At 39.1% G+C, this 25,836-nt stretch overlaps 2 protein-coding genes across 2 annotated transcripts; both read right to left on the bottom strand.

Moving 5' to 3' along the window:
* Positions 1-14,647: 14,647 nt before the first annotated feature.
* Positions 14,648-17,199, bottom strand: LOC149011334 (uncharacterized). The gene is made up of 3 exons (XM_089161981.1): positions 16,789-17,199; positions 15,556-15,681; positions 14,648-14,800 (listed from the first exon to the last, which is right to left on the bottom strand). The coding sequence occupies exons 1-3, from the start codon at positions 16,954-16,956 to the stop codon at positions 14,687-14,689; spliced, it is 408 nt and encodes a 135-aa protein (XP_089018107.1). The 5' UTR covers positions 16,957-17,199; the 3' UTR covers positions 14,648-14,686.
* A 107-nt stretch (positions 17,200-17,306) lies between these two features.
* LOC149011333 (calmodulin-like) lies at positions 17,307-25,576 on the bottom strand. Its single transcript, XM_089162627.1, has 7 exons — positions 25,354-25,576; positions 24,362-24,364; positions 22,826-22,983; positions 20,760-20,840; positions 19,189-19,314; positions 17,954-18,079; positions 17,307-17,459 (listed from the first exon to the last, which is right to left on the bottom strand). Exons 1-7 carry the CDS (start codon positions 25,427-25,429, stop codon positions 17,307-17,309), a joined length of 723 nt encoding a protein of 240 aa, XP_089018753.1. The 5' UTR covers positions 25,430-25,576.
* Positions 25,577-25,836: the final 260 nt, after the last annotated feature.

The raw sequence follows: 25,836 nt of genomic DNA, 5'->3' as shown, positions 1-25,836 counted from the left end.
GGAATCATGATCTAAATCATGATCTTGTCTTCGTTTGTCTTTGATTTAAATTCTGATCTTCTTAGATCTATTTTACTGATCCTATTAGTAGACAATCGCTGTGTTTTCCTTACATGATCCATGATCTATCAATCTCTAGTTGTTTCTCCTCTATCATACCATGCTTTCTTCAAGTATCATGACTGATACATCTATGGTAAGTTTTGTTTCCTTATTTAGATTCATGTTCTTAGATCTATTTCTTGAAGATCTATGCATGCCTTCTATGATATCTTTATCAAAATCAATGATTCATTCTCCTATTGTTCTTGTCTATGATTTGTATTTTTTAATTCTTCAAGAACCATGATTAATCTAATTATGGTAACTTTTATTTCCTAATTTGTAACTCTAAAACTTGATTCGATTAATGTTTTGAAGTCCTCTTTATGTTAGGATACTACCAATGTAGTTTACCCCTTGTTTAGTACCCTTTTGAACCACCAAATTCGGTTCTTTATTCTTAAAACTCTGATTTTGTAGGCCACTGTCTTTGTTGGTTGACTGATTGGTCGATTGGGACAGTAGACCAATCCAATCGACCAATGAGTACAGCAACTCCAGTTTTGGTCTGTTTTGGATGTTTTGATATCTTTTCTTTTAGGGATCTTTCCTAATATGTTGTATACACTTGTCTAGGACCTTCTTCTCAAGTTTGTCAAGGTCTTACTTGAATTCTTAAGATTCCTTTGCAAGTTATAAAAGGTAAGGATGGTTACTTCCTTAACAACATAAATTGTATATCTTAGTTTCTATATTTGAATCTTGTTAGTTTATTTCCTTAATTAGATTCTTACAATGTTATACTACTGTTGTACTGTCTTGATATCAGTAGCATTACTTGTTTATATTAAATAGATTGATGTATGATTTACTTACCAATTTTATACAAGTTGAATGTTATTGTTGATTTCTTTCCACATATGAAGTTACCATATATGTGAGGTTATGGATTGATGCTTGTGTATGCTTAAGTATGGTTTGGAAAGGGGAGGTGTCCTCTTGATACTTCTGTCCTAGGACTACTACGGAAATATTATGGGATGTTTCCGGAGATGCCCTTTGGACACCTTCCTAAACTGTTGGATGACATATTTAGGACTGTCTAGGAGTGTTTGGGTAGGATGTCCCGTTATGTCAGACCCTAATCGGAGGGGTATTGAGACCGAACGACCCGTGGTAGCAATGGGTATTGAGGACAGGAATCACATTGTGGGGGCCATTTATAGGTAGGATTGCATATGGATAGACTTGGGCTCACGGGGGCTTAAGACTGGTAACCAACCCGTGAGAGGACGTGAGAGCTTCCCGTTTACCATATGTGGATGACCTATAGGGTTGATGAGTCCGTAGTCAGGGACTATGAGGACTCTAGTGTGAAGGATACTGGAAAGGATCGCCAGGGGCGAGGAATGGACATATCTGGATCTGACTTGATGTAACTGAGTAGGAGACTTGCATTTGGCTAGGCTTGACCCTGACATGCGCCATTACTTAGACCAATGGTGATGTGAGAGAGCGGTGACCTAACCCCCAGGCATGGAATTTCCCGAGGGATGCCGGACCCACTACCAAAAGGCGATGTGTGATGAGACCTTCCCAAAGAAGTATGGTGCTATGACTTAAAGCATGTCTACCAATAGAGACCAGCATACATAGAGTTAGATTCATACATTCATTGATTGTCTCATACCATATTGCATTTATGTTTGTTTTGAAATCCTGCCATTTATGTTATTATGGTTTAACTGCCTTACTGAGTTTCTTTGAAACTCATTCCTTTTGTACAATGTTTTGTTAGATTACTCTACAGGTTCTGAGTATCATGACTGCTCGTATGAAGAAGCGCAAGGAGAAGAGGCATATCTCCAGGAAGGTGATTGCGGTTACGACAATTACACTAAAGATTCCGCTGGTGGTTATGCTCCGTACGATGCTTAGTCCGACCATAGAGTGGAAGCGCCCTTGTGCCATTTTTGAGATTTATACTTATAGAGACGTTGTCTAGAAGATTGAGAATAATTTAGTTACCTATTGTACCTGCTATTGGGATTAGATTTTATCTTATTCCTTTTCTTTTAGAACTACTTTTCCACTGGTTGTAGAGTGGGATTCCGCCTCACTTTACTTATTGATTTAGACATTCTGATTATCTTTCGTACTCTGATCATATACATGGTGTATTCTCTCCTTATTTGGATCTTTAGTTTATCTGTTGCACATCGATTATTATTGTTCATGATTATGTTATTGTTTATGTGGGAGGTTGATTACTCAATACCTGATCTTCGGGGCTGTGGATCACACTCTCGGGTATGCCAGTTAGGGTACTGGCTGGGAGGATGTGACAGAGTAACCTGTGGTAGCAATGTGGGTTTGTGGGCGCTTAAGACCGGTAACCAACCTGTGAGAGGACATGGATCATATTGTGGGGGCCATTCATTGGTAATATCGCAAGTAGTAGACTTGGGCTCATGGACGCTCAAGACCGGTAACCAACCCGTGAGAGGACATGAGAGCTTCCCGTTTATTATTGTGGATGACCAATAGGGTTGATGAGTCTGTACTTCGAGTTGGTTGTAGCCATAGGATACGCTGACTTTAGTGAGAAGGATACCAGAAAGGATCGCGAGACGAGAGGAATGGAAGTATTTGATTCTGATGTGATATTACTAAGTAGAAGACTTGCATTGGGCTAGGTTTTAACCTTGATATGCGCCAATATTTAGACCAATGGAGAGAGACCGGTGACCTAAACCCCAGCCAAGGAATGTCCGAGAGGGATGTAGGACCCAATTACCACCGGAGAACCCAAGATACCAAGATGGTTGAGGGAGAGTGATTTGAGACTTACCCAGAGAAGTATGGTGCTATGACTTAAAGCATGTCTGACAATAGAGACCAGCATACATAGAGTTAGATTCATACATGCATTGTCTATTTCATATCATCTTGCATCATGTATGTTTTGAAATCATGTTTTACTATGTTACTATGGATATAACTTGCCTTGTTGAGTTCTTTTGAACTCACTCCTTTTTGCAAATATCTTTGTTAGATTATCCTGCAGGTACTAACGGCTATGAAGGCCAGCACTATGAAGCACAAACAGATGATGCATACTACTCCCAAAGTTGTGGCTACGGTGACTATGAAAGTCTCAATTCATGGGTGAAGACGTATCGCGTCAGGATTAGTCATACTCACGTGCTTGTTACGTGTTATCTGGACTCTGAGACTTTTACCTTTAGAAGTGTTCACTATAGGTTTGAAGAGACACAAGTTTAGTTTTGATTACTTCCTTTCATTTTGGGAACCGATTGTAATCTTTCTTTTGACTTTCAATCTACTTTTTCGCTATGTTATGTTTAGTGATTTTCCGCTACACTCTACATTGATTATTATATTGGTATCATTCTGGACTCTGATTATATTGTTATTCTCTTGAATCTTATTTTCATCTCTCTGTTAATGTAATATAATATTGATTATGTCTTGTTCGTGATTATATTATTGTAAATATGGGAGGTTGGTTTCCTTGATATTGGATCTTTGGAGCTATAGATCACACACTCGGGTATGCCAGGTAGGGTACCGGCTGGGTGGATGTGACAAGTGGAGGTGGTATGGGATGCTTTCCTACGGTGCCCCTTGACTCTTTTACTGGTTATTGGTTGACATACCTAGGGCTTATCCAGCAATGTTTGGCTAGGATGTCTCTGTTATATTAGATCGATTCGGAAGGGAATTGAGACCGAGTGACCCGTGGCAGCAATGGGGATTTGTGGGCACTCAAGACCGGTAACTAACCCGTAAGAGGATATGATTCACATTGTGGGGGCCATTCATTGGTAGGGTTGCAATATTAGAGTTGAGCTCATGGGCACTCAAGACCGGTAACCAACCCGTGAGAGGACATGAGAGCTTCCCGTTTACTATTTTTGTATGACAATAGGGTTAATGAGTCCGTAGTCCAAGTTGGTTGTAGCCATATGATACATTGACTCTAGTGGGAAAGATACCAGAAAAGATCACGAGAGGCGAGGAATGGAAGTATCTAACCCTGACTTGATATAACTAAGTAAAAGACTTGCATTAGGCGAGGATTAACCTTGACATGCGCCAATACTCAGACCAATGATGATGTGAGAGAGCGGTGACCTAAACCCCAGCCATGGAATGTCCAAGAGGGATGTAGGACTTAATTACCACCGGAGAACCCAAGACACCGAGATGGTTGAGGGAGATTGATTTGAGACCTATCCAGAGGAGTATGGTGCTATGACTTAAAGCATGCTGCCACTAGAGACCAGCATTCATAGAGTTAGAAGCATACTTGCATGTCTGTCTCATATCATACTGTATCTTACATGTTCTTCTATCATGTTATATGTGTTATTGTGGAATGAACTACCTTGCTGAGTTCTTTTGAACTCACTCCTTTTTGCAACAACTTTGTTAGATCTATCTACAGATGTTGATGACTATGATGGACAAACATATGAGATTGCCCCCGGATGACTCATACTACACCCAAGGTGCCGGCTATGGGTGACTACGACTGTGAAGACTACCAAGGTGACGAAGGAGCGTATCAAGATTAGTCGTACTCATGTACTCGTACAACGATACTTGGATATAGAGACCTTTACTTTTAAAAGAATTTGGTTTAAGTTTGAAGAGATTAGTTTAGATTTAGTTTACTTCTTTACTTTCTATTTTGGAAACAATTGTAATCTTCTTTTTAGTTTGAGCTACTTTTCTACTGCCTTTGTAGAGAGATTTTCCGCTATACTCTACATTTGATTTATTCAATTGGTATCATTTTTCACACTCTGATTATAATGTATATTTTCCTCGACTTTCCCTCTTATAACCAAAATTGGTGATATATCGCCCATGAATATATCTCCAATGGTCAAAAAAATCAATCGTTGACGATTTATTGCCGATTTCTCGGCAATATATCGTTGATTTATTGAATAAATTGAGTCGTTGTGTGAAATCCAGCCCAAACCTAGCTAGGACACCCTATCTATTTTGGGTGAAGAAAGGTTAGTTTAATGTTACATCTTGAAGTTGGACCTTGATTTCAATGTTCTGTCTCCTTCTTCTCTCTTTTCTTCTTCTTACTGTTCTATCTTGATGTTTTGATTGTGGAGAAGGTGTTACACTACTATAACTACCTATTCTCTAATCTCCTTATGTCTTAGAGTGAACTCCCAATCACTCTATGCATTCCTTGAAACCACATGGTGAATCTCCTCAATTCTTCAATGATTTTGGTTGAGTTTTGGACAGCATGATCATTCTACTGTAGCTTCTTTTCTAATTAATGTTTAACATGTTTGATCTTAGCCTTACTACTGTTCCAATGTATTTCATCTCCTTGAATCAATTCCCCTTTATTTCTAGCCATTTTAGCCTTCTATGTTGACCATTGATATAAGCATTCTAGTAAGTTTCTATTTTTGATTCCTCTCATTCTAGGATTAGTATTCTTTTGATTTTCTATTTAGTTATTCTTGCCTCTGATATGTTCTTGATATTCCATTAGAGAGAAGCCTTGTTCTCTCTAATTCTTCCCTTGAATCCATGGTGAGTTTGCTATGAGAACCATGTTGTTTCCAATTTAGAAACTCATGTTCCCAAGTAATAAAGCACTGATTTTTGGACCATGGATGATTCCCAATTCATGCTAGATAGTCTTATTATGCTTGTGTGAAGTTCCCTTTCGAATTTCGGATCAATCGGACTTCAAACGAAGAAGTTATGACCAAAACAGTGCAATCTGTACCTTGATGTCTCCATTGGTCGACTGATTGGTCGACTGGGCTAGTAGATCAATCCAATCGACCAATGAGATCTGTTTTCTAGATTTAGGTCTTTCTTGCTCTATTTAAGTCCAATCTCGGGATTAGTTCGTCTCCTCTGCCTCCTAAGCCTCTGGAACGAGTTAGAACTCCATTCTAATCAATTTCCTTGCATCCTTGGTTGATCCCTCACAAGAACTCAAGTAATCTTCTTCCTCTTGCATCAAAGGTATGACTACACTCTCTTCTTCTTCTCCATCTCTGTTTTTCTTTCCTTTTTGGGCTGACACAGTAGAGAAGATGCTGCATTCTCTGTTGCAAACATCTCTCTACTCATCCCTCATGATCTTCCTAAGGATTAATGGCTAATGCAATGATCTTAATCATGATCAATGCAAGCTTTTGAAGGAATCATGATCTAAATCATGATCTTGTCTTTGTTCATCTTTTGATTCAAATTCTGATCTTCTTAGATCTGTTTTATTGATCATATTAGTAGTTAATCGCTGTGTTTTCTTTACAAGAGTTGTAACCTGTCAGTCTTTAGTTCTTTCTTCTTGATCATACCATGCTTTCTTTGAAAACCATAACTGATACATTTATGGTAAGTTTTGTTTCCTTATTTAGATTCATGTTCTTCAGTCTTAGATCTATTTTTCTTGAAGATCTATGCATGCTTTTCATGATTTCTTTATCAAAATCAATGATCCATCATCCTATCGTTCTTGTCCATGATTGTTACTATGAATTCCTCAAGAACCATGATTGATCTAATTATGGTAACTTTTGTTTCCTAATTTGTAACTTGAAGACTTGATTTGATTAGTGTTTTGAAGTCCTCTATATACTAGGATATTGTCATAGTAGTTTCCCCCTTGTTTGGTACCCTTTTGAACCACCAAATTCGGTTCTTTATTCTTAAAACTCTGATTTTGTAGGCCACTGTCTCTGTTGGTCGACTGAGATAGTAGACCAATCCAATCAACCAATGAGTACAGCAACTCCAGATTTGGTCTGTTTTGGATGTTTTGATATCTTTCCTTCTAGGTTTCTTTCCTAATATGATATATATACTTGTTTAGGACCTTCTTGCCAAGTTTAGGAAGATTCTCCTTGATCCTTGGAGATTCTCTTCAAGTTATATAAGGTAAGGATGGTTACTTCTATAATAGCATAGATTGTGTGATTTTAGTTTCTATATTAGAATCTTTCGGATTTGTTACCATAATTAGATTCTTTTATGAATATATTACTGTTGTATTTACTTCAATTACAGTTGTATTATTTACTTGCTTTCTTTAGTTTATGAATGTCTTTAATTGTTAACTGTATATGAGATGGATCTTATTATGGTATATTTTCTATATACTGTAAATGTACATGATATGATTGATTTGTGATTGTGATTGATTAAGTATGGTTCGGGAAGGAGAGGTGTCCTTTTGACACTTCTGTCCTTGGACAACTACGGGAATATTATGGGATGTTTCCAGAGATGCCCTCTGGACACCTTCCTAAACTGTTGGATGACATATTTAGGACTGTCTAGTAGTGTTTGGCTAGGATGTCCCGTTATGTCAGACCCTAATCGGAGGGGTATTGAGACCGAACGACCCGTGGTAGCAATGGGGATTTGTGGGCGCTCAAGACCGGTAACCAACCCGTGAGAGGACAGGAATCACATTGTGGGGGCCATTTATTGGTAGGGTTGCATATGGATAGACTTGGGCTCACGGGCGCTCAAGACCGGTAACCAACTCGTGAGAGGACGTGAGAGCTTCCCGTTTACCATATGTGGATAACCAATAGGGTTGATGAGTCCGTAGTCAGGGACTATAAGGACTCTAGTGTGAAGGATACCGGAAAGGATTGCTAGGGGCGAGGAATGGACGTATCTGGATCTGACTTGATGTAACTAAGTAGAAGACTTGCATTTGGCTAGGCTTTACCCTGACATGCGCCAATACTTAGACCAATGGTGATGTGAGAGAGTGGTGACTTAACCCCCAGCCATGGAATGTAAAATCCAGCTTTTACCTAACCTTGACCCGACCCGATCATTGTTATGTTTGTAGGTCCAAAGACCCGAAGTGGTGGTAGGAGGGACTTATGGGCCCTACTGGTTGATGATGTAATGTCGGGACTCCAGTTTATGGACATTGATGATGCTGCTCCTTCCTTGAGCACATTACCAGTGCTAAGTTAGAATCTGCGCACTGATGAAGAGCGAGACAGTTGAAATAGCAAACGGACTCCTGTGCATAATCCGAAGGTACTCCCTGAAACTAGACCTCTTAAGTGAACTGTAGGAGAAAACCCCATGCAATTTGACCTTGTATAGCCCTCCAAGTCCGCACCTAAAGTTGCTGAACTATTCTGTAAAATTTCTGCAGAGATTGTTTTGGTCGATACTATTGGTCGATACCATCGACCAAAGGTATCGACCAACAAGTCTCTCTTGAGCCCGCATTTAAAGATTCTTGGAATATTCTTTTCTATTTATTTATTCCTCGAGACTGGAGCCCTATTCTCGCGGTTTTAACATCTGGGAACGTGAGAGAGCCTCCCAAGAACTCCTCCTTGGTAGTGGTGAAGCATCTTCTTCATCAATCATTGCCAACCACTCATTCCTACTTTCTTGTTCCATTTTAAAGGTATGACTCTCTCTCCTAATCACTTTCTCACTCATCTTTTCTCTATTTTACTGTTGGGACCATGGCCAAGGTGCTGCAACCTTGCATACACCTTGCCATGAACCTTCTAAACCCCATACAATGATGTTTTCACCGATATGACTATGATTGATTCACCTCATGATCATTGACTACACATTTCCATGATTTATTGCTTACCAACTTGCTTTATTTACCAAAACTGAGATGAAGCTCATGATTAACCTAATCTATACCTTGCATATGTGCTCCATGTTACTTCTAAACGATTCCCTACCTAATCCCCCATGTTTTCCCCTAATTTGCATTGAGATATAGCCAATGCCATGATCTACAACTCTTAACTTTAATATGTCAATTTAGGGATTTCCAAATGGACCATTGGATTATAAAAGTTTCTTGATGATTAGTGTCCCCATGTTGTGCTTAGACTATCCTCCAAGTTTCATGTCAATCCGAGACCCGGAAGACCAAATCTGGGCAAGAATCCGAAAAGCCAGCTTGCTGTCCCGGAATTGATTTGGTCGATACTATTGGTCGATACTATCGACCAAATGTATCGACCAATAGAGTTCTTGTCAGCAACTTTTGCCCGGTTCCGATTCGTTTGATCTCCGATTGTTCTGATTTCTTCTCTAACCTTTCATATATGCTTGTTTAGGACTTTAAGACAATTTGGGCCACTGCTTGTGATCTTGGACCATTCTCTTCTCCGATTCAAGGTAAGGATAGTTATCGATGTAATTACCTAGGATATGGAAATCTTGACTTGGTATTCCTAACCTAGTAAATATAGTTTCTATTTCATATTCTTATCGTGTTAGACTTGCTACATATGTCTTTTAACAGTAGCTTTGTGTTTACATTATATTACTTCAATGTTTTATCATGTTTATCAATTTCAATATATGATGACTTATGTCAATGTCATGAATTGAATGTTTATTATGACGTTGTATCTTGTGAACTGATATGATGAACTTGGGCATGTGATTGCTTAAGTATAACTTGGGATTGAGGGGTACCCTACTGGTGCTTCCGTCCTTGGACATCGGAGGGAATAGTATGGGATGTTCTCCGAAGGTGTCCATTGACGCTTTCCGGGTTATTGAATGACATGCATAGGATTTGTCTAGATGTATGGCTAGGATGTCCCTATCATATCAGACCCGATTCGGAAGGGCATTGAGACCGAACAACCCATGGTAGTAGTGTGGATTTGTGGGCGCTCAAGACCGGTATCCACTCCGTGAGAGGACATAAATTGCATTACGGTTACCCGAAAGGGGTCATTTATTGGTAGGGTTACAAATGGCTAGACTTGGGCTCACGGGCACTCAAGACCGGTGAAATGATCCGTGAGAGGGACGTGAGAGCTTCCCGTTTACCATTTGTGGATGACCAATAGGGTTGATGAGTCCGGTGAGTAATATCCGTGACTCTAGTGTGAAGGATACCGGAAAGGATCCCGAGAGGGGAGGAATGGAAGTATCTGGAACTGGCATGATATGATTAAGTAGATGACTTGCATTGGGCTAGGCTATACCCTGACATGCGCCAATACTTAGACCAAACGGTGATGTGAGAGAGCGGTGACCGAAACCCCAACCATGGATTTGTCCGAGAGGGATGCGGGACCCAATTCCCCCGGTGATGAGTGACTGAGACTACCTAAAGAAGTATGGTGCTATGACTTAAAGCATGTCTACCATAGATGACCAGCATACTTAGAATAAAGTCATATTGCATTATATGCCTCATATCATCCGCATCATTTTATGATTATCTTGTGGTTTATGTGTGGTGGGATAACTTCCTTGCTGAGTTCTTTTGAACTCATTCCTTTTCTGTTGCAATATTTTGTTAGGCTATTCTACGGTGATTACTCCGATGGCACCCTCCCGAGGCGGACCCAGATACCTCATACTACCATCCGAAGGCTGGCTACGTTGAAGACTTCGGTGACCATACGAAGAAGATTACCGGGCGTACCGGGGTTAGCCCCGGAGTTGTATGGGAGCAGTCATGTTGGGTCTCCATGGTCCTCAACTTTGAAGAAGATATATTTATTATGGAGGAGACTTATGAGTAGTTACCCCTTCTTTTGTGACAGTATACTTAGAAGAATTGTAATAACTTTAACTTACCTTTATAACTTGAGACTTGTACTTAACTAGATTTTGACCTCACTTCCGTTTGGTGAAGGAGTGGATTCACGCCTTTGCCTTCTTAATTTATCTGATTTGATATTTATTTCCGCACTCTGATTATGTCTGACACCTTATTTCTGAATTCCATGATCATTCATTGTTAGTTTATGATTATTATTTGTTCATGATTGTATTATCGTCGATGTGGATTATGTGGTCCCTGAACTATGGATCTTCGGGGCTGTGGATCACATCCCCCCCCCCCTCCCCCCCGGGGTCCCCCCCCGCGGGGGGGTGGCACGGCCCCCCCCCCGGCCCCCCCCCCCCCCCCAAAGGCATTGTGTGATGAGACCTTCCCAAAGAAGTATGGTGCTATGACTTAAAGCATGTCTGCCAATAGAGACCAGCATACATAGAGTTAGATTCATACATTCATTGTTTGTCTCATACCATACTGCATTTATGTTTGTTCTGAAATCCTGCCATTTATGTTATTATGGATTTAACTGCCTTACTGGGTTTCTTTCGAAACTCACTCCTTTTGTACCATATCCGTTGTTAGACTTCTCTGCAGGTTTGAAATATGATGACGGTCCATATAAGGAAGGGCAAGGTGAAGAAGATGAAGACTGAAGATGAAGAAGAGCCGACTGAAGATGTGGATTAGATTTCTCTTGTTTCTTCTAGACTTATCTTTTACTTTACTTGTATTAGCTTAGAGCTTTACTTAGATTTCGATCTACCTTTCGCATATGTTGTGGAGTATATTTCCGCTATACTTTACAGTTGTCTTTTGATTTGGTATCATGTTTTCGCACTCTGATATTCTTAGTGATCCTTCTGAGATCCTTTCTTGACTTTTATTATAAATTACTTGAACATTATGATTTGTTCTTGCTTTTGATTATGTTATTGTGCGAAATGGATATGATCGTTCCTAAACTTGATCTTTAGGGCTGTGGATCACACTCTCGGGTATACCAGTTAGGGTACCGGCTGGGAGGATGTGACACGTTGGGTGGAATTGTGTTAGCCCTTAGCGACACGGCGATGTCGCCGACACAATGTTCCGTGGTAATACCCCCTCTAGATTCCTAACCCCTTGGTGTGATGTAGGGTACACTCGACAAAGAATTTCCTTGCTAGCAGCATAATGGTCATGTTCTAACCCAAATTAGGAAATGTTACATATGGAATTATACAGTTATTCTTCACATGCAATAAAGCCCTTAAAGTCTAGAGAGTGATGCAAAAATAATCGAGTTGATTGGACTAGCATCAAGGGAGCTATGCTCAAAAAGGTCGGTAGGGGTCAATTATCGTACTTGCTACATAACAGTCAACTTCCAACCCAAGACCAAGTGCAAGTGACTTTCACATGAAATAAGGACTTTTAAGTCTGGAAAACAACAAAAAGAATCAATCCATATACCGAAAGTGCTACTCTTCTACCAATGGGTTAATTGAGGTTGGAGCTACCCCTGGTATGAACTTCCTTTTTAGTATGAGAGTGGTGAGAAGATGAAAAATGGAAGAGTGATGGCCAAGTGTGTGTTGTTGTGAGGTGACATCGGCATACCGTTTGTGGCAAACAAGGGGACTTTCCCTACATGAGACCGGACTTGAGGGAGGGTCCTAAGGAATGTCAATAGCGTTGTTAGGTTGCTAACCCAACACAAGAGGGGACTTGAGGATGAGTGGTCCTTAGCCTTGAGGAGCATGATGAGTAGATGAGCAAAAAGACCCTTAGCATGCACTAGCCGTAGACCCATTACTGATTTATTTTTCATTGTTATGAAAGATGATATGACTGGAAACCCATGGCAAGTCATGATGTGGAGACCGGCTCGTGGGGTTACTTCTCGTTAATGATGTGCTCGTATGGTCAGCTAACCAACATCTCACTACATGTAATTTGTGATGGCGTATAGGTCATAATTTTTTCTGCATTAAACAAAAGCAAAGCCATTGCCTTGGGCTCTGTTTTTTTTTTTGGTCAAACACTAAAATTTGTATTAATGTAAATCTGACAAACTAGGGGACCTAGATAATAACAAAGAAGTATCAACGATAAACAGAGGTGGAACATTCCACCAAGACCGAACCAAGGAGAACCTAGAAGCTCCTTTAGCAAGAAAGTCTGCAAACAAATTACCTTCCCTAGTAATGTAATGAAAAAAAACATGCTGAAAATAGGAGGACAACCTCTTAATCTCAGAAACTAAACTAAGACTCCTCCAATCTAGTGAAGAGGAAAGACCTTGCAGAGCAGAAATTGCATCTAAACAGTCAGAATTAATTTGAAGGTTTGAAATCTCCAAGGATTTCTCGAGTAGTAAACCATCTCTAATTGCTTCCAACTCTATAGCCACTGCCAAACCTCCTAGTCCAAACTTGCTTTGAGCTGCAACAAAAAACCCAACCGAATCCCAGAGAATACATCCCCTGCCACCCTTCTTCGAAGTGTTATCCCATGAGCCATCAACAAAGACCTGGAAAAAATCCCTGTCCTCAGCTGGATGAAGTGAAATTTGCTTACCAAATTTCTCTCAACCAAAGTAGTGTAAACATGGTTTTGAATATCTGCAAATAAGAAAGAGAACTTGTCATAGTATGTCCAATTGAAACCTCCAACCCTTTATACACATGTATTTCTAGAATTCCATATGCACCAAATCATAGCACTCCATAGTTGGTTAATATGAGACCCATGCTCATAACCTCTAAATCTGGTTTGAACAAAATCCATCCAATCATGTAAATGTTCACCCCTGAAATCTCGAGTGTCAATGCGTAAAGTGAATAGGCGCCATGTCACGACGTTGCAATGCACCTGGTCGTCAATAATCTATAAACCTCTTTACCTCTCCATTGAGACTCTCTTCAACTTGTTTGCGAGTGTGTTGGCTGTATAAGTAATCTTTGAGGTGATAACAAACAGGTCACCAACGTATGCTGCCCTACTATCACACATCGATTTGATCCTCCACCATTTACACACAACGATTAGATCCTCCAAGCAGTAGCACATATTCATTTGTAAGAAGAGATGTTAGAAAAAGCACAACCGCAAGCCAAATATTCTTAGTTTGTAAGCATTCAAAAAGTTAAGTTCATACAAAAAAGATTTGTCTTGCCAATACAGGGTTGGTTGAGTGGTAAAGATTCATGCTTCTCAGTGGAGATGTCATGGGTTTAACCCTTGTAAATGGCATTTCATTTCTATTGTCCCTAAAACCTTTGCACTTATGCTCCCTAAAAAAAATTTCTATTACAATCATTCTCCATCATAACTGACCCCTTTTCCATTTTTTTCACCTCTCCTAAAAGTCTAAATGAAATGGACTTGAAATTAGAGGACAAGACAGAAATTCAGAAAATATATTAGCTGTTGAGTCAAAACTTAACCCATTATTCTAACTTCGGGATACAATCGACATATAAATTGAAAATCGGGAATGCAAACATATGATAGAAAAAAAGAGAGGATGTAGCAGTATGCTAGATCAACATAGGAGATATTACAGCAGGTCTATACATTGGGAATTCTGAAGCTGAGAAAATACAACTCTGACCTAGAAAAAACAAGTGAGATAGAATACAACTGGTAGTCTTGGCATAATTACAGCTGCTGGATTATGACATACACATTAGAGGCTCAGTCTATCTTCAAACTCACTATTAACTGCCACCAGCAGCCTTCATCTAAGACGCATAAACCTCACAAACTCCTGGAAATTGACTTGGCCATCACCATCCAGATCTGCAACGTGAATCATCTTGGTCACTTCCTCATCAGTCACATTTTCCCCCAGACCTGTCATCACTTGCTGCAGCTGCTCAAAATCCAACAAAAAAAAAAACAATGAAATCTATCCATGAATATGCAAAGGTCTCAGCAGTTTGTAGAAAGCACTCAGAACTGTATCATGAGGGACAAATTTTTTGCTCTTTGGGGGGGTGGGTTGTGGGTTCGGATGGTGGAGAGAGGTGCAGGAGACAGATGCAAGCATCATATAGAAAAGGAAATGATAAAGAGTCTTGCCTCTTCAGGTGATATGAAACCACTTTGGTCCTTGTCAAATCTCTTGAAAGTTTCCATTAAATCTTCCTCAGAATCATGGTCCTTAAATAGTGGAAGAAAGAATATGAAGGAGCATATAAGTATTCCAGAGACAAATGGGGAAAATATACAGGGCAAGATGTCAGCATTGTTCTATTATGCAAGACGCTCAACGAGTGGAGAGATTATGATGGTCCAAGTTTTTATCTAACAGAAAGACAACATTGTTTTGCAGCTGAAGAACCAACTTATCAATCTTGTAGCTTGGAGACTTTCTCAACATAATCAAATTAATTATTGAGCTACTTTCAGTGTTCTCCCTCTGAATTTGCACAGAACTAAACTTAATAGTATTAGTTCTCAATCAAATATGCTATGATACAAAGAGCGGTTCCTTGTTACAGAGACTGACGCTGAGTATTTCTTGCAACAAATCTATTATTCTGAGACAACATATAGTTAACTGCTAATCAACATTATAAACTTAGCTGGTAAACTATATGTGAACCAGGCAGCATAGACTAACCATTAACTACCTGTTCTAAATTAGCTGTCTAGTAAACTAGCCGGCGCACAGTACATCTCATCAATGCTTCTCTCACACACAGACACCCTCTTCAGTTAGCAAATGCTCCGAAAATCTGTACTCTGCCCAGAAGGATTACTAACTGAAGTTGAGCTGTTAAATAACCTCCTATCATTACTTAATTGTTGCAATTCAAAAGAAAAGCCTTTGATAAATTTTTAGTGATGCAAACCATCAGCTGGTAGTAAAATGTACATTAATTACAAGGCAACATGCCACCATTTAAACTCACCTTCATAAGCCTCACAAACTCCTGGTAATTGACTTGGCCATCACCATCCAGATCTGCAACTTGAATCATCTTGGCCAGTTCCTCATCAGTCACATTTTCCCCCAGATCTGTCATCACTTGCCGCAGCTGCTCAAAATCCAACAAAAAAAAACAGTAAAATCTATCCATGAATATGCAAAGGTCTCAGCAGTTTGTAGAAAGCCCTCGGAACTGTATCGTGGGGGACAAAGTTTTAGCTCTTTGGTGGGGTGGGTTGTGGGTTGGGATGGTGGAGGAGGTGCAGGAGACAGATGCAAGCATCATATAGAAAAGGAAATGATAAAGAGTCTTGCCTCTTCAGGTGATATAAAACCACTTTGGTCCTTGTCAAATCTCTTGAAAGTTTCCATTAAATATTCCTCACAATCATGGTCCTTAAATAGTGGAAGAAAGAATATGAAGGAGCATAAGTATTCCAGAGATAAATGGGGTAAATATACCAGGCAAGATGTCTGCATTGTTCTATTATGCAAGATGCTCAACGAGCGGAGAGATTATGATGGTCCAAGTTTTTATCTAACAGAACCACAGCACTGTTTTGACGCTCAATGAGTGGAGAGATTATGATGGTACAAGTTTTTATCTAACAGAAAGACAGCATTGTTTTGCAGCTGATGAGCCAACTTATAAATCTTGTAGCTTGGAGACTTTCTCAACATAATCAAATTAATTATTGAGCTACTTTTGGTGTTCTCCCTCTGAATTTGCACAGAACTAAACTTAATAGTATTAGTTCTCAATCAAATAGGCTATGATACAAAGAGTGGTTGCTTGTTACAGAGACTGACGCTGAGTATTTCTTGCAACAGATCTATTATTCTGAGACAACATATAGTTAACTGCTAATCAACATTATAAACTTAGCTGGTAAACTATATGTGAACCAGGCAGTATAAACAAGCCATTAACTAGCTGTTCTAAATTAGCTGTGTAGTAAACTAGCCGGCACACAGTACATCTCACCAATGCTTCTCTCACACACAGACACCCTATTCAGTTAGCAAATGCTTCCAAAAGCTGTACTCTGCCCAGAAGGATTACTAACTGAAGTTGAGCTGTTAAATAACTCTCTATCATTACTTAATTGTTGCATTCCAAAAGAAAAGCCTTTGATAAACTTTTAGTGATGCAAACCATCAGCTGGTAGTAAAATGTACATTAATTACAAGGCAACATGCCACCATTTAAACTCACCTTCATAGGCCTCACAAAATCCTGGTAATTGACTTGGCCATCAGCATCCAGATCTGCAACTTGAATCATCTTGGCCAGTTCCTCATCAGTCACATTTTCCCCCAGACCTGTCATCACTTGCCGCAGCTGCTCAAAATCCAACAAAAAAAAGCAAAGAAATCTATCCATGAATATGCAAAGGTCTCAGCAGTTTGTAGAAAGCCCTCGGAACTGTATCGTGGGGGACAAATTTTTTGCTCTTTGGTGGGGTGGATTGTGGGTTGGGATGGTGGAGGGAGGTGCAGGAGACAGATGCAAGCATCATATAGAAAAGGAAATGATAAAGAGTCTTGCCTCTTCAGGTGATATAAAACCACTTTGGTCCTTGTCAAATCTCTTGAAAGTTTCCATTAAATCTTCCTCTAAATCATGGTCCTTAAATAGTGGAAGAAAGAATATGAAGGAGCATAAGTATTCCAGAGACAAATGGGGAAAATATACCAGGCAAGATGTCAGCATTGTTCTATTATGCAATATGCTCAACAAGTGGAGAGATTATGATGGTCCAAGTTTTTATCTAACAGAAAGACAACATTGTTTTGCAGCTGAAGAACCAACTTATCAATCTTGTAGCTTGGAGACTTTCTCAACATAATCAAATTAATTATTGAGCTACTTTCAGTGTTCTCCCTCTGAATTTGCACAGAACTAATAATAGTATTAGTTCACAATCAAATAGGCTATGATACAAAGAGTGGTTCCTATTTACAGAGACTGACGCCTGAGTATTGGTTGAAACAAATCTATTATTCTGAGACAACATATAGTTAACTGCTAATCAACATCATAAACTTAGCGGGTAAACTATATGTGAACCAGGCAGTATGGACAAGCCATTAACTAGCTTTTCTAAATTAGCTGTGTAGTAAACTAGCCTTTGCACAGTACATCTCATCAATGCTTCTCTCACACACAGACACCCTCTTCAGTTAGCAAATGCTCCCAAAATCTGTACTCAGCCCAGAAGGATTACTAACTGAAGTTGAGCTGTTAAATAACTCTCTATCATTACTTAATTGTTGCTATTCAAAAGAAAAGCCTTTGATAAATTTTTAGTGATGCAAACCATCAGCTGGTAGTAAAATGTACATTAATTACAAGGCAACATGCCACCATTTAAACTCACCTTCATAAGCCTCCCAAACTCCTGGTAATTGACTAGGCCATCACCATCCAGATCTGCAACTTGAATCATCTTGGCCAGTTCCTCATCAGTCACATTTTCCCCCAGATCTGTCATCACTTGCCGCAGCTGCTCAAAATCCAACAAAAAAAAACAGTAAAATCTATCCATGAATATGCAAAGGTCTCAGCAGTTTGTAGAAAGCCCTCGGAACTGTATCGTGGGGGACAAAGTTTTTGCTCTTTGGTGGGGTGGGTTGTGGGTTGGGATGGTGGAGGAGGTGCAGGAGACAGATGCAAGCATCATATAGAAAAGGAAATGATAAAGAGTCTTGCCTCTTCAGGTGATATAAAACCACTTTGGTCCTTGTCAAATCTCTTGAAAGTTTCCATTAAATATTCCTCACAATCACGGTCCTTAAATAGTGGAAGAAAGAATATGAAGGAGCATAAGTATTCCAGAGATAAATGGGGTAAATATACCAGGCAAGATGTCTGCATTGTTCTATTATGCAAGATGCTCAACGAGCGGAGAGATTATGATGGTCCAAGTTTTTATCTAACAGAACCACAAAGACTTTGTTTTGACGCTCAATGAGTGGAGAGATTATGATGGTACAAGTTTTTATCTAACAGAAAGACAGCATTGTTTTGCAGCTGATGAGCCAACTTATAAATCTTGTAGCTTGGAGACTTTCTCAACATAATCAAATTAATTATTGAGCTACTTTCAGTGTTCTCCCTCTGAATTTGCACAGAACTAAACTTAATAGTATTAGTTCTCAATCAAATAGGCTATGATACAAAGAGTGGTTGCTTGTTACAGAGACTGACGCTGAGTATTTCTTGCAACAGATCTATTATTCTGAGACAACATATAGTTAACCGCTAATCAACATTATAAACTTAGCTGGTAAACTATATGTGAACCAGGCATATAAACAAGCCATTAACTAGCTGTTCTAAATTAGGTGTGTAGTAAACTAGCCGGCACACAAGACATCTCACCAATGCTTCTCTCACACACAGACACCCTATTCAGTTAGCAAATGCTTCCAAAAGCTGTACTCTGCCCAGAAGGATTACTAACTGAAGGGTAGCTGTTAAATACCTCTCTATCATTACTTAATTGTTGCATTCCAAAAGAAAAGCCTTTGATAAACTTTTAGTGATGCAAACCATCAGCTGGTAGTAAAATGTACATTAATTACAAGGCAACATGCCACCATTTAAACTCACCTTCATAGCCCTCACAAACTCCTGGTAATTGACTTGGCCATCAGCATCCAGATCTGCAACTTGAATCATCTTGGCCAGTTCCTCATCAGTCACATTTTCCCCCAGACCTGTCATCACTTGCCGCAGCTGCTCAAAATCCAACAAAAAAAAACAATGAAATCTATCCATGAATATGCAAAGGTCTCGGCGGTTTGTAGAAAGCCCTCGAACTCGTATCGTCGGGGACAAATTTTTTGCTCTTTGGTGGGGTGGATTGTGGGTTGGGATGGTGGAGGGAGGTGCGGAGAGACAGATGCAAGCATCATATAGAAAAGGAAATGATAAAGAGTCTTGCCTCTTCAGGTGATATAAAACCACTTTGGTCCTTGTCAAATCTCTTGAAAGTTTCCATTTAATATTCCTCATAATCACGGTCCTTAAATAGTGGAAGAAAGAATATGAAGGAGCACAAGTATTCCAGAGACAAATTGGGAAAATATATCAGGCAAGATGTTTGCATTGTTCTATTATGCAAGATGCTCAACGAGTGGAGAGATTATGATGGTCCAAGTTTTTATCTAACAGAACCACAAGACTTGTTTTGACGCTCAACGAGTGGAGAGATTATGATGGTACAAGTTTTTATCTAACAGAAAGACAGCATTGTTTTGCAGCTGATGAGCAACCTTATAAATCTTGTAGCTTGGAGACTTTCTCAACATAATCAAATTAATTATTGAGCTACTTTCAGTGTTCTCCTCTCTGAATTTGCACTGAAACTAAACTTAATAGTATTAGTTCTCAATCAAATAGGCTATGATACAAAGAGTGGTTGCTTGTTACGGAGACTGACGCTGAGTATTTCTTGCAACAGATCTAGTATTCGAGACAACATATAGTTAACTGCTAATCAACATTATAAACTTAGCTGGTAAACTATATGTGAACCAGACGATATAAACAAGCCATTAACTAGCTGTTCTAAATTAGCTGTGTAGTAAACTAGCCGGCTGCACTAGGACATCTCACCAATGCTTCTCTCACACACAAACACCCTATTCAGTTAGCAAATGCTTCCAAAAGCTGTACTCTTGAGAAGGATTACTAACCGAAGTTGAGCTGTTAAATAACTCTCTATCATTACTTAATTGTTGCATTCCAAAAGAAAAGCCTTTGATAAACTTTTAGTGATGCAAACCATCAGCTGGTAGTAAAATGTACATTAATTACAAGGCAACATGCCACTATTTAAACTCACCTTCATAGGCCTCACAAACTCCTCGGTAATTGACTTGGCCATCGGCATCCGATCTGCAACTTGAATCATCTTGGCCGGTTCCTCATCAGTCACATTTTCCCCCAGACACTGTCATCACTTGCCGCAGCTGCTCAAAATCCAACAAAAAAAAGCAAAGAAATCTATCCATGAATATGCAAAGGTCTCAGCAGTTTGTAGAAAGCCCTCGGAAGCGTATCGTGGGGGACAAATTTTTTGCTCTTTGGTGGGGTGGATTGTGGGTTGGGATGGTGGAGGGAGGTGCAGGAGACAGATGCATGCATCATATAGAAAAGGAAATGATAAAGAGTCTTGCCTCTTCAGGTGATATAAAACCACTTTGGTCCTTGTCAAATCTCTTGAAAGTTTCCATTAAATCTTCCTCTAAATCATGGTCCTTAAATAGTGGAAGAAAGAATACGAAGGAGCATAAGTATTCCAGAGACAAATGGGGAAAATATACCAGGCAAGATGTCAGCATTGTTCTATTATGCAATATGCTCAACAAGTGGAGAGATTATGATGGTCCAAGTTTTTATCTAACAGAAAGACAACATTGTTTTGCAGCTGAAGAACCAACTTATCAATCTTGTAGCTTGGAGACTTTCTCAACATAATCAAATTAATTATTGAGCTACTTTCAGTGTTCTCCCTCTGAATTTGCACAGAACTAATAATAGTATTAGTTCACAATCAAATAGGCTATGATACAAAGAGTGGTTCCTATTTACAGAGACTGACGCCTGAGTATTGGTTGAAACAAATCTATTATTCTGAGACAACATATAGTTAACTGCTAATCAACATCATAAACTTAGCTGGTAAACTATATGTGAACCAGGCAGTATGGACAAGCCATTAACTAGCTTTTCTAAATTAGCTGTGTAGTAAACTAGCCGTTGCACAGTACATCTCATCAATGCTTCTCTCACACACAGACACCCTCTTCAGTTACCAAATGCTTCCAAAAGCTGTACTCTGCCCAGAAGGATTACTAACTGAAGTTGAGCTGTTAAATAACTCTCTATCATTACTTAATTGTTGCATTCCAAAAGAAAAGCCTTTGATAAACTTTTAGTGATGCAAACCATCATCTGGTAGTAAAATGTACATTAATTACAAGGCAACATGCCACCATTTAAACTCACCATCATAAGCCTCACAAACTCCTGGTAATTGACTTGGCCATCACCATCAAGATCTGCAACTTGAATCATCTTGGCCACTTCCTCATCAGTCACATTTTCCCCCAGATCGGTCATCACTTGCCACAGCTGCTCAAAATCCAACAAAAAAAAAAAAAAAAAAAATTGAAATCTATCCATGAATATGCAGAGGTCTCAGCAGTTTGTAGAAAGCCCTCGGAACTGTATCGTGGGGGACAAATTTTTTGCTCTTTGGTGGGATGGGTTGTGGGTTGGGATGGTGGAGGAGGTGCAGGAGACAGATGCAAGCATCACATAGAAAAGGAAATGATAAAGAGTCTTGCCTCTTCAGGTGATATAAAACCACTTTGGTCCTTGTCAAGTCTCTCGAAAGTTTCCATTAAATATTCCTCATAATCACGGTCCTTAAATAGTGGAAGAAAGAATATGAAGGAGCATAAGTATTCCAGAGACAAATGGGGAAAATATATCAGGCAAGATGTCTGCATTGTTCTATTATGCAAGATGCTCAATGAGTGGAGAGATTATGATGGTCCAAGTTTTTATCTAACAGAACCACAGCACTGTTTTGACGCTCAACGAGTGGAGAGATTATGATGGTACAAGTTTTTATCTAACAGAAAGACAGCATTGTTTTGCAGCTGATGAGCCAACTAATAAATCTTGTAGCTTGGAGACTTTCTCAACATAATCAAATTAATTATTGAGCTAATTTCAGTGTTCTCCCTCTGAATTTGCACAGAACTAAACTTAATAGTATTAGTTCTCAATCAAATAGGCTATGATACAAAGAGTGGTTCCTTGTTACAGAGACTGACGCTGAGTATTGCTTGCAACAAATCTATTATTCTGAGACAACATATAGTTAACTGCTAATCAACATCATAAACTTAGCTGGTAAACTATATGTGATCCAGGCAGTATAGACTAGTCATTAACTAGCTGTGCTAAATTAGCTGTGTAATAAACTAGCCATCGCACGGTACATCTCATCAATGCTTCTCTCACACACAGACTCCCTCTTCAGTTAGCAAATGCTCCCAAAATCTGTACTCTGCCCAGAAGGATTACTAACTGAAGTTGAGCTGTTAAATAACTCCTATCATTATTTAATTGCATTCCAAAAGAAAAGCCTTTGATAAACTTTTAGTGATCCAAACCAGCTGGTAGTAAAATGTACATTAATTACAAGGCAACATGCCAGCATTAAACTCACCTTCATTTTTGTTGCCATCAAGTTCAAGAAGTCAGGGAAATCAATCATTCCATCTTGATCAGCATCAACCTCTTTGATTATACCTCGGAGTTCAGCTTCAGTTGGCTTTTGCCCCAAGGATCTCATCACAGAACCCAACTCTTCAGCTGAGATTATACCTATAAATGAATTCACACTTTAGCAATAGAACTTAAGACAAAAGATGATGCATTTTACAGCAAGTGAACATTGACATCAATATAGTAACAACAACAGCTGCCTAGTATAGTCGGTGAAGTGTGATTTCTAATTTTAATTTTACTAACTTCCTACTTGGTTATTGCTAATAATATTAACCAAGTAACTTAACAAACTCTAGTTTCTATTTTTTCCTGAAATAGCCTATGCTCTATAAATCGGTAACTGACTGTTGACAACCAATGCTTTTTAAGTGAACCGATTATCCGAAGTTTTTCTTTGAGTTTAGTCTCTACTCTCTAGTCTCTGTTCACCAGTTTTTGAAAACCTTTTAAAGGAACCTTCATAGCCCCCACCAACCCCCCCCCCTTCCAAAAAAAAAAAATGAAGGGGAAATCCTGGTTACAGCCCTTCATAGCCCTCCTTTCAGATCCTAAAGACCTTCGTAGCGCCTTGGACCATTAGTCCATATTCCCCTCCCCCCCCCCCCCCACACACACACACCCAAAACTAACTTAAAATTTAGGAAACCATTGACCACTTCACAGGACGTGCTTAAAATCAAATCAAATCCATGCCCATACTTACTCTTCAATCCCTTAAAATCTCAGCCTTAACCTTTTACCTTATTAGTCCTAAACAGTGACTTTTTTTACAACAACCAAAGCCACTTTGGCTGGTTATGATTGAAGATATTGGTTTGGCCCTTAATCTTATTGAGGATGCATCAGCCAGGGTCAATCACAGCCAACCCAACCCAGGTTGGTCTAATAAATGGTTAAGCAAGGTCATGTTGGTGGCTGGGCTGGACATAGTTCACAATGTCCCAGCCTGACCTTTGTTGGCTGCACCAGGGTTGAACTAAAAGACCTAAGGTCAAGCTGGAGTTCTTAGAAGCCTGACCAATTGCACGCCTATTTTACCTATAACATGTTTTCTCGTATTAGATCATTAGCAGCACAATTGTATCAAATTTAATTGATATTTCTAACTATACTTTGAATTGATTATATTGCATTATAGATGCCATAAGTAATACAAAACAGGCACTTCTTCAGGTGCTTAGCGAACACTTTGGGTTCCATTTCACTGTGAAACCTATGCTAATAAATCCATTAGTTTCAGCTAGCACAAAGGGGAAAGTAAAGAAGCATGACTGAACCACTCAACCAATATCTTTCATCACCCTGATAAGGATGAGGAATGCACACTGTGCATCATTCTATAAATGGTGTAAGTTACAATTTATTCTGTTTTCAACTTTTATGAATAATATACAGTAATAAAGCTAGATTCATATGCTGCCACAGGAGAGAAACTTAAGAGTTAGATTCCTCAGTACCTTACAATATGATATACCAACTGGACTAAATTTAAAATATGACCTGACAGGAGTACTAGACAATTACTCAGTTCAACTACTTAGGGTTACCCCAAGATTTACACTCAGAATCAGGTAAAGGATCAATCTCTTCTAATTTTTTCATATTTGTATCATCTAAATCAGCCAGACTTAGTCTTTTAATAATCAGGGTTTAATAGGTACTGGGGTCAGTCTGTTCTGAGTCAAATCAGTACATTCAGAATCTTTAGAACCTTGGGTAACCCTGTTCCACCATCTGTCAATTAAATGATGAGGATATTTCTTAATAACAAAACAAATATTATCAAACATGACATTTGCATTTATCATTATGAAAAACTGCATATCCTTAATCACCAGATGCTCTACTTAATACCAGTGTGAGAACAGGATCCCATCCGATAAATCATTATAGATTAAATTGGACCGTCAAAATTCTACATATTCCAGATGTGCAAATGTTCATCCCCTCAGAGTGACTTGCCACTCCAAACCTTCCTTGGGCATTGAAACTTCTTTGATGAGCAATGACTTAAATAAATGCTCCAGGAATAGCAGAATCAAAGACAGTTCTCACTTTACCGTAAGAACCAAAAGGATTCAAAATAAGGGATCTTCTTTTAACCTTCCCGACTAGAAAATAAACAAATAGATGAATAAATTAAATCTTTCTTTACGAAAAGAAAATGCGTAGCTTGAATTGATTGGGGCATGCATCTTCTTGAGGTTCAAAATCACCCTCAGTACTAGTGATCCAATGGCAAAAAGACAGTCAAGAGATTAAAGGCTTAGGTTACGCAGAATGAACGATCAAGAAAGCAAAAGAAGGAAACTATAATTTGAGGAAAATAACAATCAAGATAAACAAATCACCAGCATTTCACCATGAAGTCAGTTTTATAGTCTGATAAAGCCAATGCAGCATTGCAGTAACTAAATGCAGTTGAAACAACAAAAGAGAAAAGAACAGAGAATTAGAGAAACCTACCATCTCCGTTCTTATCGAAGAGATTAAAAGCTTCCTTGAACATTGAAATTTCCTCTTGTGTGAACTTCTCTGCCATGACGGTTTCAGTAATCTAACGGAAGAAAACAAAGCGACAGGGAAAGACAAAAAGATTGTTTCTGTTATGTAGAAATCTCTTCTTGCAAACTCCCTCCAAAAGTCTCCCATGTCCCCGAACCCCGCGCTATTTATACGCATTGGTGGCGCCCCTTATTTATTTTTCTTCTTTTTCTTCTTTCTTTCTTTCTTTCTTCTTCTTTTTTTTTTTTTTTCGTTAAACAGGTGCTTTAATATTTTTTTTTAAAAATGATCAACTTGAAGCTCTATTTCCGCATCGCCTGAAACTAAACCAGCCAAGTAATCAGCGGCTGACTTAACCTCCCTGAGATGATGTATAAGAACACAATGGCAAAACAGCAGTCGTATTCCCCAAATATCCTTCAGAATATCATGAGTTGACCATAA

The sequence above is a fragment of the Hakea prostrata genome, chromosome 7 (genome assembly GCF_041222555.1).
Source record: "Hakea prostrata isolate BN-2017 chromosome 7, UWA_Hpros_2, whole genome shotgun sequence".
NCBI lineage: Eukaryota > Viridiplantae > Streptophyta > Magnoliopsida > Proteales > Proteaceae > Hakea > Hakea prostrata.
The sequence above is the reverse complement of the archived record's forward strand: the minus strand, read 5'-3'. Positions and strand labels throughout refer to the sequence as shown.

Bases quoted from the DNA above. Each gene is read 5' to 3' on its own strand.
- LOC149011334 (XM_089161981.1), bottom strand. From the start codon at position 16,956: ATGGATAGATTTCTTTGCTTTTTTTTGTTGGATTTTGAGCAGCTGCGG. The intron at 15,682-16,788 runs GTGAGTTTAAAT...GATTTTGAGCAG, and splicing joins ATTTTGTGAGGCCTATGAAG to CTGCGGCAAGTGATGACAGA. The intron at 14,801-15,555 runs GTGAGTTTAAAT...CCACTATTTAAG, and splicing joins AGTTTGTGAGGCTTATGAAG to GACCATGATTCTGAGGAAGA.
- LOC149011333 (XM_089162627.1), bottom strand. From the start codon at position 25,429: ATGGCAGAGAAGTTCACACAAGAGGAAATTTCAATGTTCAAGGAAGCT. The intron at 19,315-20,759 runs GCAAGACTCTTT...GATTTTGAGCAG, and splicing joins GTTTTATATCACCTGAAGAG to CTGCGGCAAGTGATGACAGG. The intron at 17,460-17,953 runs GTGAGTTTAAAT...GTGCAAATTCAG, and splicing joins AGTTTGGGAGGCTTATGAAG to AGGGAGAACACTGAAAGTAG.